Genomic DNA, 21,859 nt, shown 5'->3' on the forward strand with positions numbered 1-21,859 from the left:
TAAAGAATAACAAAAAAAAAGTGGTAGAAGGCAGCCTTCGGGCGATGAGAAGAGAGAGTTTTACACCTAGGTTGCTCTTGTCAATTTAACCACATCAACAGCAACTCACTCAAAAGATGGGGGACTGGACAAGGGTGTCATGTTGGGTTGTAAGTCTTCCAAAGAACTCAAAATATTCCTCTAGAGTATTTGATGATGGTTCTTACAACATACCTTCATTTCCATAACTTACAAAAGAAAACTTGTTTTAAAGAGACAAGGCAGATACAAGCTCATATCTGCTTCAGTTTTAAAAAACTAAATGTTTATTCAAGTAGCTTCTCAACTCTTTGAAGTCAGAATTGTAAGAGAACAAAAGAAACAAATTAAAGCATGTAGAGGTAATACTGCAAGACAACGTGAAGTGAGGTGAAGTTTCCAAAAGGAAACAAAAGTTGCCCTTACAGTCAATTCTTAACTTACTATTTAGTTATTGCACAATAAGGCCAAGAAATAAAGAAGCATTAGCTGTGGTTAGGCAATAGAATAAGTTTTCAGATCATTCTGGGAAGTCAGACCACCACCATCTAGAGGGAGTCAATACAAAATATTAGGACTGCTTTAGTGACACAATTTTTGCTGAAGAAGAACTTGATGCAAATTATTTATGTCCATGATAAGTACAGCAAGTATCAAAGATGGAAATTAACAGAAAAAAAAGAAGAAAAAACAACCCAGATTTTTTTAAGCTGTCAACACACATACTCATTTTTAATCAATGAAGTAAAACCGAACAATTTTTATGAAACTTTGTAAACTGAGATTGGCATTGTCATTAGAAAACTACAAAAAAAAAAAAAAAAAGAAAAACAGTCAGCAAGGTCTTGTCTATAATCTCTTTGAGAATTTAATCCTGAACTCATCAACAGTACCTGTTGATTCATTTATAGGCAGCAAAACCACAAAATCACAGAATCATTTAGGCTAGAAACCTCTTGTAAGTTGAAGTCCAACCATTAACCTAACACCACCAACTACAGGAGTAAACCATGTCCCTGAGTCCTACATCTACACATCTTTTAAATACTTCCAGGGGTGGTCATTCAACCACTTCCTGGCCCGTTCCAGTGCCTCACAACCCTTTCAGTGAACAGATTTTTCCTAAGAGCCAATCTAAAAACGGCAATGCCAGTGAGTACCCAAAATACAACTTATCCTCCAGAATTGCCTTGTGATGCAACATTTCACAATGAAATATGTCCTGCTAAAATTCAACCAAGGAACTACAAAACCACCAGAAATCCTTTACTGACAGCTATTTGGCACTGACACTAAGACCAGATGGCTCTTCTGTCCCAGAAGCTGCAGAAAGAAACAATGCTATTGAGTTACATTTCAGTAATTTCTTTCTTGGGAGAAGGCACTCTAAGACAAGATATTCACATATTCACATGCTCATATTGGAAGCTTCTGAGCGGAATTTACCTAAAACAACACATTCTTTGGCCACAGATTACAGTAAAGACTTGTATGCATGGCTGAAAGTTAAAATAGGAAATGATCTGATTCAAACTGGATTTCCAGCAAACGTAAGCCCTTGGACAAACCTGGGCAACTTGTTTCATAAGAAAATAAAGCTTAGAAGCAAAATTAAACAGCAAAAGATAAGACAGAAAACCATTAAATAACAAAGGTTAGTGTCAGAAAGGGCATGGACTGTTGAATGCAAGCTATGGGAAAAGGCAAAGGTTATTGTCTAGATCAAGTTAGTTAAGATAAAACTTACCAACTACTGAAGCTCCTCTTTCAGCAAAAGCCAGAGCATATGCTCTGCCCAAACCTAGTTAAAAAAAATAAAAAGTTAAAAACAAGAGTGAATTTGTTTCCAGAAACACAATTCAGACAAAAGCTACACAAAAATGAATTGCATAAAAAAATGCACTAATTCAACACAAACACCTTGCAGGTTCAAAGTAAAATATTATTTCCCCCAGGAGCTCAAAATCTTTTATAAGAACAAAATATAGAGTAAATAAACAGATAAATAATAAGTAAAACTTCCACTCAAGAGAAAAAAAAGAACAAATAAACCATGCTTACTCTTTGTTATTGGATTCAACCACAGCATCAGGGAAAGCTGTATGCTGCTGAGTTTGAGCTTCTGATAGAAAAATACATTAGAAGGAAGAACCTTTAATGTCCTAAGGTAACACTGAAGAAGGAGGGGATGTTTCAAGTTAATTAATTACACACTAAGTGAATAAGATACTTTCCTAGTTAAAGTTAAGATTTTAAAAAAAACTGCTCAAAATTTAACTGTGACTGAAGCTATATTGACAAAGTCATTTGGATACAAAGGAATGCCTAATACCTCAGTTAATCAAATAGATATATAGTTTGCCTGTCCTAAGAGAAGACTGCATTACAAACAAAAGCAAGGGTCTTGAACCTTCACTCTGGCTTAAGATTCTAGTTGCGTTTGACATTCATTCCAATAAATGATTTACAGATACACTATCCATTGTACTAATCAAAAGTTGTTGGGATTAATGGCGCTGATCTTTTTTTTTATTAACTTCAAAAAAAAAAGGAGATTTGAATGATCAAAAAATCATCAGTCAGAAGAACGTTTCTCAGAATACAAAGAGTATCTTTTTGCACCTCACCTGGACATTCAAAGCCACTTCTCAAAAAAAAATGGAGAAACAAATAAGAACTGTATATACTGTTTTGAAGCACACTAACCTCACAAAAATAAACCCAAAATTTCCTTAAGACTCCCTTAGGCCTCTGCAATGGAGAGTATCACATGTGAGGTGCATATACATCCATTTGCTCATGTAACCCAAGTCCAAGAAAACATTTTTTTCTTTTGTTATGAAAAGCCACTGAGAAGTGCACAAAACTCAGGCCAAGCTGCATGAGCTCACCTTCTCAACTGCTAAGCAAGGATTGGACTCCTGAGAATCAAAACTTATCTTAGAATAACCAAGACAGGTTGCATAAACAATGTCCAACACAGTAATTCACAGAGGATCTGCTCAAAGTGAAAAGAAACACTTTTCAGGTACCTGTGTATATGAAAATAGGCATCACTTTGACACAAATCAGTGATTCAGATGTCTAAATAAATTCCCAGCTCTGATCTGTTCACCAGCATCCAAAAAAAATCAATGCTGAAAAACAATTCAATCTAACTACAGTGCTGTAAATTAAATGAAAGCAAAATGAGAACTAATCTGTAGATAACAGATTCCCTTAATCTTGGTTTAAATTTAATCAACACTTACTAAAAAGTTGTTGTGAAGTAAAACATACATGAGGAATTTCTCTATTAAACATTTTAACCAATTAAACCACTTTCAAGCAGTCTAACCCTAGGAGTACAAGGGTCACTGTACACACACTTATGACATGCAACTTTTGCTCAGTGCAATACCTTTTAGAAGCTTTGTTGCTGCCACAGTGACCTTGTTTTGCTATGACTCAATGTCTCAACCTGTTCTTCAGTGAAACACTATATAGGGAAAAGGCCACAAATATAGATCTGGTAAAAGCAGAAAAGCACCATTAAAAAACTTGGTCTCAATTATTATCAGGCTGGTCACTTTCAGGTGACGTACATAAACTGTCCAGTGCTTTCCAAAACATCTTCTTCACAGGACACCACTTAATCTAGGGCCCCAAAATTACTCCTCTGGTTATGTGCAGCACCACAAAATGTGAGCAAAACTCCACTGTGGAAAGGGCAGAATCTTTTCAGAGTATGGCTAAACAAGTTTCCTAAAGAGCTCACCACAAACACAAACTTTGCCTCTCACTCATCCACACTGACAGCCCATATTTTTGCTTAACCACCACAGTAGGCAAAGGTCAAAGCATGGACGCAGAGAAAGAAAAAAATAAAAATCAAAGGGGGGGGAGAAACAAACAACAAAAAAACCCAACCAATCAACCAACCCCACGCCATAACAACAAATACAAAACATTTCCTGGCAAAACCAAGCATTCCACGGCAGACCACGCTCCCTGAAGAGATCAAGCCTGCAGACCACCAAGAGCGCAGGCCAGCCCTGCTGCTGACAGAGATCGCTCCCTTCCGCTCCCCGCTGCAGGCCGGCTCCCGGGAGACACGCGGGCAGGGAAGGCAGCAGCAGGCGGGCGGCTGCGTCCTGCAGCACCGATGGCACACGGGAAAGCCCTGCTGCAGCAGCACCGTGCCAACCCACACAGGTCACAGGCCTCAGACACCGCGTCCAAGGCTCAGGAGGAAGGAATGGATACCAGGACAGCGCTTGGAGGAGGACATCCACTGCTGAGAGGGGCGCAGCGGCGCTGCTCCCCGCGTGTGTTTAAACAGCAGAAACCCCCACGTTCGGAAGCGTTCCCAGCGCGGGCAGTGCCGGGCCGGCCTCGGCCGGCAGCAGCTCCCGACGGCAGCAGGCGGCACGGCCCTGACCCCTGCACAGCCTTGGCACGGCCGCGACGGCACGGACAGCACCCCCTCCGCAGCCCCGCTCCCCTTATGCGGAAACAACCCGCTGGTCTCTCCAGCAGCCGGACCGGCCGCCCCCGGGGCACCTGCCAGGGCCGCGCCAGCGGCGGCTTCGCGGAGCCCGCACCGCCCGGGCTTCCCCTGAGCAGCTCCGCCGCCTCCCGCAGGTGCGGAAAACCCGACCGGTGCTCACCTCCTCCGGCGCCTGTCACCAGCACCACCCGCCCGTCGAACCTCAGCCCCATGGCTGCCACTGCTCCCCTCCGCCCGGCCCCGGCTCCGGCCCCGGCGCTGCGGCCCCGCCTCCGGCCCGCCCGCGGCAGGGACAGCGCGGGGAGGGGCGAGGCGAGGCGCCCGCAGTGCGCATGCGCTAGAACCGCCGCCCACTGGGAATTGTAGTGTGGGTCGGGACGCGAAGGGATGGGCACAGGAAGGGGAAAGAAAGAGGATGGGGACGGGAAAAGAAGGGGTGGGGGATAGGGGTGGGGAATGAAGTGCGGGGAATAGGGGTGGGGAATGAAGGGGCGGGAACGAGGGGATAGGAAGGAAGGCGGATAGAGGGGGAGGAACGGTTCTGCAAAAGAAGGAATGAGATATGATGGGATGAGGGAAGGGAAGGGAAGGGAAGGGAAGGGAAGGGAAGGGAAGGGAAGGGAAGGGAAGGGAAGGGAAGGGAAGGGAAGGGAAGGGAAGGGAAGGGAAGGGAAGGGAAGGGAAGGGAAGGGAAGGGAAGGGAAGGGAAGGGAAGGGAAGGGAAGGGAAGGGAAGGGAAGGGAAGGGAAGGGAAGGGAAGGGAAGGGAAGGGAAGGGAATATAAAGAGATGGGGAAAGGAAGGGGCAAGGATGGACAGGGGAAAGTGATAGGGAAGATGTGTGCCAAAGTCTTTACAAACAATTCGATGTGTGGAAGTATGGGTGTTAACGTCTTTGAAATCGGTCTGAGATAGACAAGGGTCTACACAAGCTCGGGTTTCTGAACTTTGGGGTAAAATGCCAGGTTCAAGGGGGGATATGTGGTAGGTGGTTTGGGAAGGCTGTACCTTCCTAGTACCTCAGCTGATGGGGAAAGGAAGAGGGCAACATGCGACCTGGAGTTTAGAATAAAAGGAGGCTAAATCCTCCAAAACTTCGAGACATAAAACCCCATGGGCGTGTGCCCCAGTGAACTCTATCCCTTTATTTGAATAAAGTAGCAGAACTTCTCTGTCTCCTTTATGGGCACTGCCTTTTCATAGCGTGATTTTCCATGCAAAAGGAAGGGATGGGGAATGGAGGAGAGGGAAGGGAGGAGAGAAGAGGAAGGGTTAGGGGAGAGGAAGCATATGATGAGGTGAGAAGAGGAAAGGAAGGGATGGGGAGTGGAAAGGCAGGTATGGGAAAGGGAAGAATAAAGGCAAGGAAGGGAGAGGAAAGGGAAAGGAATGGGTGGGGAAGGGATGTGGAACAGAGGGGAAGGGAGGAGATGGGGAAAACAAGGGGAGAGGAAAGAATGAGAAGGGTAAGGAAGGGATGCAGAGGGCAAGGAGGGGCTCGGGACAGAGGCAGTAGGGCCCAGGATCAGCCCTGCCTGGCCCTGCTTTCCCAGGCTGGCTGCTGTGAAAGGTGGGAAGGAGTGGGCTGTCCTGTCCTGTCTGCATGTCCAATGAGGCCATTGCTGGGCTGGATTGTGAGACCAGGCTACCCTGGCATAAGACATCATGCCTCCATTTAAAGTTAATCTAGTTACTTCTTTTCTAGTAATCTTACAGTTAATGGTGTGCAATTTTTCTCTTCCTCTATTTACTATTTCCCAATGGAAACACTGCTTTCCATGAAACACACCCTGGGAACTCTGTATTTAGCAGTGAAAATGCAATACACCGCCCTTTCTTTGCCCTGCAGATTTTGGCAGCCTGTGTGGGGAGGGCGGTGCTGGCTGCAGGCAGCTGGGGCCTGCAGGCATTCCCAGGCCCAGCATGGCATTCCCACTGGATCCAAAGGACCCGGCGCCAGGCATGGCTCTGACCCTCAGAAAGGGTGCTGGTGGTACCTCTCTGGGAATACATCTAAGAAAATATAAAACACATTTTGCAGCAATTGTGGAAGAGTGGGGAAGCTGAGGGAGAAACAGCCCTGTGGACACCCAGGCCAGTGAATAAGGAATGATGCAGGTGGTCCAGCTGCAGGAGCAGATTCCCTGGAACCTGTAGAGAAGACCATGGTGAAGCAGCCCATGGAAGTTCACACTGGAACAGATTTGCTGGCAGAACTTGTGACCCTGTGGGGGACTGGAGCAGCCTGTTCTGGGAGGGACCCATGCTGGAGCAGGTCATTAAGAGCTGCAGCCTGTGGGAGTGACCCCATGTGCCAGCGTTCCTCTCCCCGACGCCCTTCCTCAGCCCCGGCTAGCTCTTCTGGGGAGAGGTGCGGGCAGGTTTCTAGCACTTCCCGCTGGACCTTCGCGGGCTTTGGGAAGCGCTATCGGAGTTCCAGAGAGCAGCCAGTGACCCCACGGCGAATTACGAGGAGAGTCTTTCTCTGGGGGCGAATTCTGTTTATTGTAATCCAACGGGGAATACAATAACTCGAAGGGGACCAGGCGTGCCGCGCCAGTGTTTGCTGGAAAGGCGCAGGCAAGGCGGAACGCACTGGAGCCAGCCAGAAGAAAGCACGAAACGAACCGCGCAAACGAACTAAATACGGAATGGAGGAAAACCAAACAGCCAATGGGGTAAAACCGCGGAGTGGTTTGAGGGTGGTGGGATACGGGGGTACATCCAATGAAGGATAGACAGGGGAAGGGTCCCAGGTCCTTTACCAATCACCCGGCGTCCTGGTTTGAAGATTCTAGGTGGATGGGAAGGAACACCGAGTGACGGACAGGCATCTGGGGTAAACAGGGGGATGACTTAGCACTTTTGGGGATAATGGACAGGCGGGGGCAAGGCGGGAAAACCCGGGGAGAAACCATTACAGAACTGGGGGTACATGGAACAAACCTATACATAATACAAATGTAATAAAACATAAAAAACACAACTCCACACCCATGGTGAAGCAAAGGAGAACAGAGTGAGGCACAAATAGTAGCAGAGTGCATTGTGTTTAGTTGAACCAGACAGTGGGTTACGTACAAATGTACACACTTAATCATTATAGTATTGCAGAATTTGTGTGAGACAGTGTTATTAGAATGTAATTGTTCTGACACTTCATAGGGCCAATGCTTAAATCTAGAGGCTGCTCAGGGAACTGTGTGAAGAATGAGCAGAATTATTTTTGAGAGAAATCATCTACATATTCCCTCTGTACAGATGAACTTTAATTCATTAGTAACCTTTCTTGTAAACTTTGGATTATTTCTGGAGCTAATAGAAAGAAAAAATGGTTTTGCTGCCCTGTTATCCTCTTGGCTGTAAATGCTTTACTATCTACACTAAAGAAAGGTGATAGTTTCCTGAGCAACAGCTATTTGGAGACTTCCAAAATAGAATAAATTATAATTTCTGGCCTCAAATCACTCCTTTTTGACTCAAAGGAGTGTGGCATTCACTCCTTCAGAAAGATTTTATGACACAGTTTGGCTTCTAGGGGCTTGAAGGCTTTAACTGCAACTTACACTGTGGGCACTAGAGCGAGCCCGTGCTACGGCAAGACTGCTCTAAGTGCCCACATTCATAGTACCACCCACCGCGAAAGTACTGGAAACTACAGAAAAAAAAAAGAAAAAAAAAAAAAGCAACCAAACAAACCACCTATTTCTGAAGGCTGCCAAGGGAATGTTATCACATAAATAACCTACAGTCAATCACAAGTTTTAAGAGTGGGGACCCATTCTTGACTGTGCGCAGAAACAACCCATTGCACTGGAGGTGTTTTATTCTGTCACAGCACTAAATACCCTCACAACTAGTTAAACTTCGGAAGTTTGTCTATGTCATTTGAGTGTGGCTCAATAGAAGAGCGAATTGCCCAGCAGTGAGAGGCCCGGTGCAACTGGGTGTGTTTTGCAGAGAGAAGATCGCTGATTGTGGTTTGGCTGTGCTGTGCTTGGCAGCAGGAGGAGGCTCTTCCTGGGCGGGAGGACGGCAGAGCGGTGAGTCAGATTGCAGTTGCCCTTCCTGAGGAAGTAACAGATTGAGCCCTTAACATCTGTGAGCTTTGGTTCAGCCTCAACATTCAACGTTTTGTTTATTGTTGCTACGCTGTGGGATTAGGCTTCCACCTGGGAAAAGATAGGGAAGTCTCCAGGATGCTGTGAGAGCAGCATTTAGTAAAGACTGGAAATACTCACAAGGACTGAGTTGTCATCCTTGCATTACCAATTTTACTTTCATAATTCCCCATGTAACCATATTAATCTAGAGCAGCTCAGATCTGTGGGTATTTCTATAAACTAAGAGAATCGGGTACATTTTCAGTGCTGATTCTGTCCACCACCAGATCTTTCATAATCCTGAACAAGCCACTGCAGCTCTAGTCTTTCACATTCCATGGTCTTCCATCTCCTGGTTTTTATAGATGATGGGCTAGTCAAGAACAGGACTTACTCTTGAATTTGCCTAGAAGTTAGCGGTTACATGGCCCAAATAAAAACAGTCCCTGAGGTACTTCTACAGCAGAATTCGTTGTTTAGATACCAAATAAACAGGCCTTGTTAACAAGTCAGAAACTTCTACAGCTATCTTATTTTTGTGCATAGAATGGGATTAAAATCAAGGGAGAACTCGCACTTCAACACAATTAAGTGTTTCATCAAGAGAATGGTGTATTTTCCTGTAGAATACAAAATAAAGTGCACTGGAGAGACAGTACATCACTTCTATATTTTATGTTTTTAAAGTTAAACTTGACTGTATTTAAAAGATGCAAAATACAAAGAATCACTCTGGATGGAAAGGTGTTGTCTTCTGACTCCCTTAGGAGTTTTGTTCCAAAAGTCATACAGCTATTGGAAAATATCTGTATTAGTCTGAAAAGGGGTATGACGGGACTGCTGCTGCTTACCAAAGTGAGGTGATGGTAGGTGGAAACATCAGCAGAGAAGGTGTCAAGCCACAAACCAAGATCAGGTGCCATAGTGAGTTTTCAGTGATTGAGACACAGTGCAAGAATAATAGCAGGATATCCACATTCCAAACACAGCCAGACAGGGTTTAACAAAATAAGTAAGTTCAAAAAGGAGGACGAAAGTTGTATTATTTTGTCTCTTAGTGAGCAGTGTGAACTAGCATATAGTTATCATTAATATTTATACTGACATTTCAGACATTCTTCACTAGGAAAAATTTGCCAAAAACCCCACACAGTACCTTGTAATACTGAATGTGATGATGTTTCTTTCCTGTTACAGTTCAATGGCTAGAGCAGCTAAATTTTTTTCATTGACAGTAAATTTTCATGCTGTGTACTGAAACAAATTTGTTGTATGTTCTAACATCTTTTGGCTAACAGGTATGCTTTGGCTTTTTCTTCTTATACAAGTCTCTTGTAAACTAGGGGCTTGCACTAGGGACTTCCACAGGTGTGGGTATTGTGTGAGTTGTAATCCCATTGGAAATGGTTTCTACTGTCTGCTGCTGGAGATGGTGAGCACCCTGGAAACTTTTATTCAGCGGGAATAAAAGAATTTACTAACTTGCTTTTACTCTGTATGTTTTAACATCGCTAAAAGATCTCTTTGGATTATGAAGATCATTTTCAAGTACTTTATTTGCTTGCTAAATGGTTTTGCTCATGGAGATTTGCAGAGACCTATTCACTGGGAACAAAGACTTCTCTACAAACGTGATTGAAGGGACATATTTCTTGCTATGACCAGGAGCTAGATACTGAATCCATGTTAAAAACTGTAGTGCTTTTCACTGAATACTGCAAAAGTACAGCCTCCAACAGATGGTTCCTCCCAATAGCCTTAGTGCTCTAAAAGTGCCTGGGTATGTGAACACGGATTTTTTTGCTGTGACCAAAAATGCCTTACTTGCAGCCAGGTCATCTGATGGGTCTCAGACCCTGAGCTGGTCACATGTTTATCTCTCAGAAACCAACTGCATGGCCCAGCTCACCATAGCAATCACTCCCTTAGTAAAAGTGTTTAGATAAAACTACTTAGAAACCCCCACTGAGGAATTCTTCATAGCTTGAATGTAATATTTCTATTGATTTCTTTCATCTGCAGTATATCAGCATATAGTAGTATTTCCATTCTAGCTTCCATTCTCTTGTCTTTTATTTTCCTGTGAGCCTGCAGCAATTAGTAAGTGGGGGTTTCTTGCCATTGAATCCGTTGTTTGTCACCTTCAGAACCTGAAAAGCAGCTTTCCTGATGAGATGTTGAGAAGCAGCCTACTGTGTAGTAAACAGTGCACACATTCTTATGCACCAACTGCAAATGTAAATGCAAACATTTTTATAGCTGTTGTCAACAACCCCCACCACAGGAGGTCTCATATCCCTGTTTTGGCAAGAAACATTAATTTTGGCATTTGTTGCACATACCACTCAATTAAGTGGAAAATTCAAGCAGGGGGTACAAGCAGAGCTCTCCATTTGATTCCATCAGAGACTTAGGATTTAAAGGAGACCAAAGCCCTAGGTCAGTCAGGGCTCGGTGGACTGCTGAGCAGGTATGAAGTGACACAGTAGTAGAACAAACTTTTGAAGCAGAAACTAGTTGCTTGTGCACATCTATAGCTTTGAAAATGCATGCTGTGGTGACAAGTTAGGGAGGTACCAGCAAAAGGTTATGGTGTTACTCCCATCACACAACCACACTATTTCACCCTAAATGATTGTTCATGAAAAATCCATTAAATTTGTTCCCTTGACGGGAGAAAAAAAAAAAAAAGAAAATAAAGAAAAGAAAAAAAAGGCAGTAAAACCCCACAAGAACTAAAAACTATAACTAAAACAAGAAATAGAAAGACTGGCAAATAACCGTATGTCACATTCTGTGGAAATCAGATGCATATTTGCACTACTATCAAGTTACAAGTAAACAGATTCTGCAGATGTGCTGAATCTTTAATGAATAGATGGAAGACTTGACATCTTTCCTGAGAAAACTGGTTTAGTCCACTTGCTTCTTGAATTAACAGCCATACTGAGATTTAGAACAGCTAAACATTCCAAGAGGTTCTGCTCATAGAATAAATCCAGGCATCTCCTTTAATGAACACAAAATCTTGGCCAAAAGGTAAGTTACTTTTAAACTGTGCCTTCTAAAATGGCCTCTCAAGTTGCCACCAAGGACATTTTACAGTTCTTAATCGAAATTTTACAGAAGTTTTCTCTGTGGTCCACATACATTCATTTCCCCCAGATTAACAGCAGAGTTCCAGCTGTGTCTCAGAAATACCCACTCTGCCAGCTTCCATCCCAGCCATCCCAAGAATGCAAATGAAAGCAAAACACCACAAGTTTAGATTGTCTGTATTCCATGGTGAGAATTCCTACCCAACTTTAATAAAGAACAATTTTAGTCAAGAATACATGAAGTATGGAATAGCCTTCTGTCTAGAAGCAAGATGGAGAACAGTCAACTAGCTAACAACATAAACACCTTGTATTCTCTTTCAGCACTTTATCTTCTAATCAGAAATTAGGTGGGAAGTCAAAATACACCAGCCAAGGTTCTCCCAGCTCCAAACAGAAGCAAAGGCTAGTTTTCTTTGATACTGTTTTCTAAATGGCCTCATTCCCTGTTTCCATATTTTGCAGCATGAGCTCTCTCTCAGTTCTAGTTTTGGGGTAAACCATAGATTACAGTGTCATAGGATACTGGAACTGTAGGATTAAATATATTGTCTTACTTAGACAAAGTCAAATGCTTGTGCTTACAGCAGGCAGCAGTCCTTATCACAGTGTGGATGGCAAAGCAAACTTAATGAGAGCTTTGTCTCATCACAGCCCTTCCTCCCAGAAAACTGCTGAGCTTTTCTTTCCACATTTCCCTAATAGTTTCTCATATGATGGCACAGCAAATGTACCTTTGGGAGTGTCCATATCACTGAAATCAAGTCAGGTAGCCTGTAACTGAGATAGATTTTTGGTTGGGCAGAGACTCACCTTAGTTCCAAGGATGAGATAATTTTTCCATTGCTGAATTATCAAGATCTTTGAGATATTGAACCAGCTGTCTTGAAAGGAACAGCTGATCTCATGTCATGTCCCTGGACTCATGCACTTATTCCTCCTCTGGCTCAAAGCCTCATGGGGTAATAAGCCAATTGGCCTCAGTCTCTTTTATTTCTGCAACCTCTTAGTAGGTCTAGGAGATCACGCACAGTTGTGACTCTCCACAAAAATAAAACCAATCCCCTAAAATGAACAAAGCAAAAAAACCATAGTATCTCTATTCCAGTCAGTGAAGTAAGCTGAAAGCATCAGCTTAGTGATTCTGGAATGGGGAAGGGCTGTCCTTTCATGTCACAGAAACCCTTAATTAACTGTAGGCTATCAACAGCCAGGGGACTTTCTTCTCAGAACCCTAGCAAAGCCCAGCTACTAAAATAGATTCCCCCAAATAAAATAGTAAATTCTAATCCAGAAAGCCAAGTAGTTTTTCAACGCTATTTGTTAATGGAGCATAACTGGTGCATTTGTCTTCCTACACAAGAGAAGAAGGGTTGGTGGTATGTGGGCCCTACTTGAGCTGATTTATTCCACCTACGCTGCCATATCCCCATATTAGAAAACCCTCACACAACTTAAATGTAACAATATTATTAGCTGCAGCTTGGCCAGAAAAATCAACAATAAATGAATTCTGAACAATGTACTTCAAAATGTCCCACAAATGTCTTGCAATTGAAGAGCATTAGGTTGCTGCAAGGTGCCAGCAGAAACTCGAAAACAACTGTGTGAAAAGCAAACCATTTTTCTCTTAGAATGACCTGAATTGATGAAAAACTTCAGAATTATATCCACTAAGAAACCAAAATACCTAATGAAAGAACCCCAAGGTATCTAGAAAGCGTGATATGATGCACAAGGCCAGCTGCTGTTTTGTTTCTGCTCATATTTATTTACACAATAAAAGTACCTTTTAAACCCAAATATGTAATACAAACTGAAATAGGAATTAATTTTTCATGAAGCCAATGAAAAGCATGGTTAAGTTAAGATTTTTAGAGTAGACAGTAGAAGGCCTTAAATGTAAAAGTAATTTAAATCTAAATCACAGTAACTATAGGAAGCCTATGTCCTCCACCTGCCATAATGAGACTTTCCCACAGGGGACAACAACAAATAGCAAATAAGGTTTGATTGCTTGAGAAAGCTGGGCAAACAAAGTACCTTCTTAATTATAATATTCTTAATCATTCAAGTCTGCTTCTTTTTTTGATATTGTGTAATTATGGTACATCCCAAAGTATAAGACACCTCTTTTCAAATTTTCTCCCTAATAAAAAGAAATGCTGTAAGGGATGTTTTCTCCAGAAACTAGTGTTGTGCTAGCAAGTGGAAATTTACAGATGGTTAGAAAATACATCAGCACCTGTATTTCCCAAGCTCACAAGAAAAAGTGGGTATTGATTCAGGAATATCTTGCCCATAAATCCCAACATTAAAAGCCAAAACCAGAATTCTAAATAATAAAAAAAAGTACTCAGAAAAGAGGTGACTTCAGCAATCTGTAATTCAAACATTAAGAAAATGTGATCTGTTACACAGACTGAGCACTATTGTAATTGCAGAAGAAAGCTCTTTGACATAGTTTGTATGGAGATATTATTCCTCTGTTTTTAATACTATATATGAATTACAAAGCTGCAGTATAATGTCAACTGCAGTATGCAAAATTCAGCATGAAAAGATTAAAATAGTAGATGGGTAATTATTTCAAAATTTCTTTCAAAAGCAAGTTTTCTGGTTCTGTTGGGTTTTGGTGTCTTTTTCCTTTTTTTTTTTTCACAAACTAGAAATAACTACATTAGTAAATCGAAACTTTCCGAATAATAGTCACAGTTTTGCACAGCAATTTGGTTTTAAGATAAATAGGAAACTTTCCCCTCCCAAAAGACATTTCATTTATGTGAAATGCATATTACAAAACTTCTCTGGACAATTATAATTATGTCTTTTGACAGTTGTTTTATCCAGAGCACAGATGTTTGCCACTTAACTATGAATGTTGGCTGACCTGCCCAGATCTCCATAAAAAGCAGTTGTAACAAAGTTTTTCTGCAAATGGTTATGCAAACAGGAATCTTCTTTTCATGTATGTGAAGTATACCCTCTGTAATACATTCAAAAGCACTTCTGGGAAAATAAAGGCTCAAAAGTACATGCACTGAAATCACATGGATGAGGGTATAGATTATAGCCAAAACAGCTAAATCAAGACATAGATTATTCTTTCAGAGATCAAATTACATTGCCAATGCAACCCTCCCCCCACCAAGAAAAAAAAAACAATCAAAAAAAACCTCCAACAAATCAGGAAAGCGGTGTTTATTTGTGGTTTTTCATTAAGTAAAGCAGGTAATGTACCCTATCTACCCTTCTTCTTAGATTACCATGTAATGTAATCCTGGGGTAAAAACAGTAGGAAAGAGCTGACCTGAATTTTCAGTGTTCAGCTACTGAGAATGGCAGCAAAAGGCAAAGGAAAGCTGTGGTAGGTGATACCCAGACATCTAATGCTCCTAGTAGAGAACATCCAAGCCCGTGCAACATACAACTTACCATCCTACTCTTAATGCTGTTCCCTCTACAATGAAGTGGGCTAGATCCCTCTGCTAGACCCTGAAAATGAGCACAAGCTGGTCCCTTGAAAAGCTACATACAGAATTCCAGTTTACCTTTAAATAGTCACATTATAGTCACATTATAACCATTGCAACTAGGGCTGGAAAGTTACTGAAGCCTACTGCCATCACAATCAGTTCCCTGTTTTCTTGGGATAATGTAATCTCACTAGAGAGAGATATGAGAAAGTAATTGGCCATCTCCTCACTCCATTGTTTTACAAGAATTTATGGGTGGGGTTGAATCTTTTTTCATAGGAGACATGATTTGGGGAAAAAAAACAACAAAACCACAAATCACCTCATATCAGTTGCTGAAAGCTTCCAGATTCTTTATGATCTCTGTACTTTCTAAATGGAGATAAATCTCAAGAGAACTGAAGGCCAAGAATAAGGCTTGTAATTTACCCAATTATCTTTTTGTTTGTCTGTGCATACAAACATAATTAAGGAGTGGACAAAAGCCCACACAGAATGGCCCTGATAATCTCTGCGTATTTTGTTTTTGTTGTATGGATCAGATGTTTGTTCACATCTTGTAAAATGTATCCAAGGTCTGACTTGGCACTTTTTCAATGCCTCTAGAAGGCTATAAAATTAGCTTTAAATTCCAGAACGTCAATATGTATTTTGATGGCATTAGGCTTTATATATTTGAAAAGATATTAAAAATACGCATCACCTGAGGTACTGAGATTTAAATGCCCATTGTAAAATGAATCTATGATGACTGGATTTTAATGTATTAATAATTATTACCCTACTAAAACACAGTATTATCAATTTTACAATATTAAATTATGGGATTATGCTACCCATAATTAAATGATAAGACTGTAACCTTTTTTAAAATCTTGACTGTGTCAGTTTTCTGCTACAGGCCTTTGTACAAGTGTACTACAGGCAAAAATGCTGTCAGTTTATTTCTGAGTTTTCATAATTAAAGCTACTATTTATGTATGCTGCCGGAAAAAAAATTAGCTGCAAAAGTGTATAGCTTGAGTGCTATGTCAGAAGAACATGGCAGGTGTTTGGAAACCAAACACAATTGGTTTCTTTCATCATTATGGAACTCACTTCTTTGTAATACAAAAGGAATACCAGACAAGAACTATTGTCACAGCATCTCAGAAAAATGTAACTCAATCATGAGTTAAATATATGTTCTTTTAGCTGTCAAGTTTTTATGCTTATAATCACATCTCCATAGGCAATTTGCACTTTTTCTAACACGTATATGGCCAGACAGTGCACTTAGTAAGAAGGTCCTGGGTACTGAAAATATACATGACTCATATACATGCAAGTAGACATTAATTATTAATTTGCAAAGATTATTTCAGCAATTTTTTTCCCCAAGAAAATTCAAATTTCAGCAATCAAAATATTCTGGTTCATGGCCAAAGATAATCTTCTATGCTTTACACAGCATACACATGTAATACACCTGGTTCTAAATAAGGTATACAGTCTCCTCCTTTCAGTAACTGTTAACATTTGTTAAAAACTAGGCTATTTTGGGAGAATCAGGACATAATTTAAAAATAGAATTTGTAGATAAAACTGTTTTAATTTCTAGAAGTCAAGTTCCTTTTTATTCTCACCCCAGGAGGAAGAATTGGTATTTCTAGGCAGGAAGATAAAAGAAATACATGAGAAACTAAACACTTTACAATTTATGTGATTTTCTCCATGATGTTGCATTCATATACGTGCCTTCTGATGGACAGAAACACAGTGTATTTACTGTTTAGGTTAAGCACGGGAAGGGATCTTACATGATACTCCTTCTGAAGGCAACCCTCTAAGTTACTTCTTGGCAAATTCTGGTGTACTGTCCTTACATCAGTTCCTAGTTGTTTCCAGACAAGTAGTACATCGATCTTCTCTCTCTGCTGAACACTAGTGGCTTCCACTAAATGAATTCACATTTTGAACACATTTCTCTGGCATGTTTCCAGGAATATTGAGAGCCTAATGACCAACCTAACATCAATAAAACTTAAATTTCTCTCTTAAAAATCATAAGTAATGCTGAAATTGTATGTCATGTTGGAATGCTTTTGTTGCTGGCAGAATTTAGAATCTAAAACATGACAAAGCAAAAAAAAAAAAAAAGACAAGAGAAATTTGGAGTGCAAATATTCTTTGGTTTACTCATTAAAACAAAAGGACACAGCAAACAGCAAAAACACTGGCAATTAAATAAACAGCAAATTCTTTATATGCTTCCTAACAAGAAGTCTTTGGCTGTTTGAAATGTATTAACTTCATGCTTTTAAGTACATTACAGTGTCTAGAAAGTCACATTTCTTATCCCCAATGTCAAGGCAGAGAGAAGATGAGGAAGAAAAATAAGAATAAAAGGTAGGAAAGTAAGAAAAGAAAAAAATGTTTAAAATTCCATTTTTCCATTAGTTAAATAGTATATAACACAAGGATAACATTAATTTCTGTTTCTACTTTCATTGTACACAAAGCAAATTAGCTTGCAATGGGAACTTTGTCAACTTTGGTGAATTCATATCATCATACACATTAGAGTAGTATATCAGATATACTGACTCACATATTTTTGGAAAGAACTGTGTCCCTTCCAACCCAAATTATTGATTTTATGATTCTACTAGCAGAATTCCAAAACTCTTAAGGAATTGCACAGAGAAGTCACTGTGTTTTATCTTATCACAGGCAGAGTTAAAATTCTGTACCACAAGCAGTTTTTTAGGAGTGCTCTTCCCCAGTTCAGCTATTTTCCTTAGCTTATTCCTCAAATAATCCCCATGTAGTCAAAGGAAGCAAGCACCTGTGCAGGTCTATAAGGATCTCTATTTGGGAGATCCTCCCTTGCAGACAGGAAGTTTTCAGCTCTGAGCTGGAGATGCTCAAGCTTGCTGTTAAGACTCTATGTGACAGCATCAATGATTTTATTTAAAACTCAATGCTTCATAATGGCAACACTAGGAAGCTGTTATCTGTGCAGAGAGCATAAAAGACTATAACTGAATCAAATACATTTATTTTACAAGTAAATAAAAGAAATTACAGAGTGTACCATCACCATGATAGTCTATTACCAACATTACTGGGTTCTGATAGTTTAGAATTAATTCTGTAAATCTATGAAAGATGCAGGCTGTCTGACAGCATATTGTTTTGGTTTGTATATCTATCTTGCAACGCCCTTACTCTACTTGAACCATTCTGTTTGATTGTCTTCATCAAGCTGTTTCCATAGGCAAAGCACAATAAAAAAAGTAATGTGCAATTTTTCTTCCAGATGGACTCTGAATAGCAAAAGATAGCGCATAGTAAGAAATCAATTAATAAAGATATTTAGGAAAGATTTGTCATAATGTTAAAAAAAACCTCTTTGCATGCTCCCTTATTCCTTCATAAATCAACAGTGTTCCATCTACAAATAACTCATAGGCAGTCACCTCTAATACAAGTACTTATATGTTTCCCTCATCTAGCATTTTGTTGACCCCATCACAAAGTTTCTGCAAATGGATTTTATAAGGTCCAAAGGGATTGTACAAGGCAGCCAAAAATTCACAATCAGAGAAGTGATCAAACACATTATTGACACGTCCGTGTGACTTTGCAGTTAGGTGACGCTGAATGATTTCATGGAGCAGCTCTCTGCATTCATTCAACAGTTTGGACAAAAAGTTCCTGTCAAACGTATAATCCACCTGATGGAAACTGACCACTGTCTTAGCCAGCTGATGAACCTTCTTCTTGAATTTCTCCATCAGTGCTATTTCATCCTGATTAAATTGGTTGTTCCTGTAGAGAATTGCCAATTTGAGGACTATTTTAATGAGGTTTTTGATTATCTTCTCTGCTTCTTTTTTATTTTGTGTATATTCCTTTGTTACTCTGTAAAGCTCATCTAAAACATCACTGCTTGTATCATCGATCAAAGTAGTTGCTATTGATTTGGACACCATTTTCCCCAGGATCTTCTTCTGGGCCTGAATGGCCAGACTTTTGGAGTTGAAGACATCTGTGGCCACTAGGAAAAGAAAAAAGTGTGCAGTCAGTACTTCCAAACAGACAGTCTCTGGACAACAAGTTCAGGAATATTTCTATACTTATACATTCACAATAATCTTACTAAGCACCACAAAATAATGCAATGCTGTTGCAGGAAAAAGCCTCATATTTAAATCCCTAAAACTCTCTTATCTTTCTTTTGGTTTATATTCTTTCAAACAGTTTTACTTTTGAGAAAATACCAACTGAACTTGCTCAGAAATGGTTTAGAAGCTTTCTCTGTATATGGACTGATGGAATTTCAAACTGAGGTAATAAAACTGCCCTATTTGATCAGAGGAGTCACAAATCTAATCTGATTATCACATAATGAAATCTAAAACCAGGATTATTTCAATGTCATGACAAATAACCACTGCAACTGAAAGATAATAATTCAGTGAAGCGACCATTATAGCCTTTTCCTGCTTAGCATTTTACACCATCAGTGAATGCAGACACCACACATTAATTTTAAGATATCTATTTTAAACATATCTGTAGATATCCATGCAGAAATACAAAAGAAAGACAAAAAAAATTTGTCAGCAAACAATAGTGAGATTCTCTGGATGGATCTGAAGACACTGGTTTTCAGAAGAAAAGCAAGTACAGATTAACATTTCTATGTCCTATACTTTATGCACTAAAAGCAAGACAGTTACTTTCTAGGGATTGTCATAAGAACGGTGAACATTAAGTTTTAAAAGTATCTTTTTGTGACCAATGAAGTAGATCCTACACCACATTTTCACTTCTAAAACTATGTTTGATTGCACAATACACCCAATGACTTGTTCGTACTTTTGTTCAAAACAACAAAAAGTTGTTGTTAAAAGACCCCAAACAAACCTTCAGAAACTTGACTTGTGAAGTGTTATCACTTGTTCTTTTCAATTCAGAAAATTGTCAGCAACAATTTTCTGACACTCCCTTGACAGCACTCTCTCCATTAAGACACCTGTGAATTGGTATTTTCAGGTACAATTGTCTGGGAAATGGCTGCCTTTGTGCTGCAGCTCAGACAGGGAGAAGGAAGACTACATCCGATTACATTTACTGTGCATATGCAAGGTTTGCTTAGCAAACACAGGGACTGAAAATATTTTTTTTTTTCTTTTAATGAAAACATCAACTCTGCAGATGTCAGGCAGTAAGTCCCTGAATTTGGAAAAGGTTTCCTCTTAACTGCTGGCATGTGGGCAGCTGGGTGTGTTCAGATGCAGGGTGCCTCAGGGGTTCCAACAAATAAAAGAAACTTGTCCTTCAGGACATGAAACACAAATCTGTATTTTTAATTCAAGAGTGTCTTTGAGAAACTTAATAACAAGCTCTTTTTTTATAATCCCATAAACCTTACAGCAGATTTGTTTGTTACAAGTTTCAGTGCATATCAGTATTTTGTTTTGAAGCATGAGTGTCTGAACACATTTTTTAAAATGTTTACTACAAGAGGACGAAAACCAAGGAACGCCTTGTTAACTATCTTGGGCAAAGCCCTCAAGATCACAAGACAGACACACTTCTCAACCACAAAGATACAGGAAGACATTAAAGATGCTGAGCAGTCATTTTGAACTGAAAATATTTTATTTTCTTTCTGTGTTTTTAAAGCTAAATCTGCAACAGTTACTATTAAAGTAAAATTAATCCATGTTTTCCAAAGGGTAGTCAAATACTAGAACTCAACAGCCAATGCAAAGATCTATGGATGAATAATAACTTTCTTTCTCTTCCAAAACAGAAATATCAATTGTTTTTTCATAACTTTTATTAATTAAAGTCTTCTTATTAATGCTCATATCTGTGTGGAGTGTCTTCTTTCTGACACTCCACACAGATACGGATGTTCCTACTAACAGCATTTACTGTTTGGCAGTATGCTAAATATTTTAAAGTTTTACAACAAAAACCCTCTTATATTACATAATTTTGCATTTTACAAAGTACAACTCAACACCTTTGCTAACCAAAACAGGAACTGCTCCATTTCAAAAGCTGCCAAACTCTTAAGGTATTTTTCTAATATCTGTCTAAGTTTTGGGGCTCTCCATCATGGCTTACTTTCTATCTACTTTGCTGTAAGTACACCAGAATTCAGTTTCATTTTCCCTGGGCTGTTAATGGGTTCGAATTTAATTGCTAAATATGTAAATTTCATACTTCAGTATTTCAGCCAATCCAAAAAAGCAACTTGCTAACTCTTTGTAGTTTATAATCAGAATTTTTTCTCCTTACCAATGACAGAAAGACTTAAAATTTATTTCACAGCTTAAATAAAACTCAGTTTAAGCAATAAGATTAAGAGCTTCTTCAGAATGAACATACGTATTTCCTTAAATAACAATAAAGCTATTACTTACTTGTTCATCTAATGTAATTGCAGTTTTTACTGCTGACAGCAGAAAGAGAACCAAAACACCCAAGGTGAAGACTGGCTGTGGCGTATTTATTCTGGTAAATGCAGCACACACTATATTGTGTGCTTTGAAACATTGTCAGAAGCTATCACAGTGAGAATATGGGATTTTCCTCCTCGCTGTAAGGGTAGGTCTTCTCAGCTATCTTTCTCTCCTGCCTGCAGTGCTTCATTTTGCTTTGGCACCTCAAAAGG

The 21,859-nt window shown here is 40.0% G+C and overlaps 2 protein-coding genes across 12 annotated transcripts in view; both read right to left on the minus strand.

Annotated features, from left to right (window-relative positions):
- HSD17B4 (hydroxysteroid 17-beta dehydrogenase 4) overlaps nt 1–4,819 on the minus strand; it is a 62,208-nt gene extending 57,389 nt beyond the window's left edge. The window contains exons 1-2 of one of the 2 annotated variants that reach the window (XM_030257505.4): nt 4,668–4,819; nt 1,766–1,819 (exon numbers count right to left, since the gene is read on the minus strand). In XM_030257505.4, coding sequence (XP_030113365.1) covers nt 1,766–1,819; nt 4,668–4,719 — 106 coding nt within the window. In that variant the 5' untranslated portion in view covers nt 4,720–4,819. Of the gene's footprint in view, nt 1–1,765; nt 1,820–2,079; nt 2,151–4,667 lie in introns of those variants that run through there. The other variant, XM_072922921.1, reaches the window with a different exon arrangement.
- A 12,514-nt stretch (nt 4,820–17,333) lies between these two features.
- Nucleotides 17,334–21,859, minus strand: part of TNFAIP8 (TNF alpha induced protein 8) — a 56,431-nt gene continuing 51,905 nt past the window's right edge. For 9 of the 10 annotated variants that reach the window (XM_072922565.1, XM_041711463.2, XM_072922562.1 and 6 more), the window contains one exon: nt 17,334–19,225. In XM_072922565.1, coding sequence (XP_072778666.1) covers nt 18,660–19,225 — 566 coding nt within the window. In that variant the 3' untranslated portion in view covers nt 17,334–18,659. Of the gene's footprint in view, nt 19,226–21,608; nt 21,749–21,859 lie in introns of those variants that run through there. The other variant, XM_004174244.5, reaches the window with a different exon arrangement.

The sequence above is a fragment of the Taeniopygia guttata genome, chromosome Z, assembly GCF_048771995.1.
Source record: "Taeniopygia guttata chromosome Z, bTaeGut7.mat, whole genome shotgun sequence".
NCBI lineage: Eukaryota > Metazoa > Chordata > Aves > Passeriformes > Estrildidae > Taeniopygia > Taeniopygia guttata.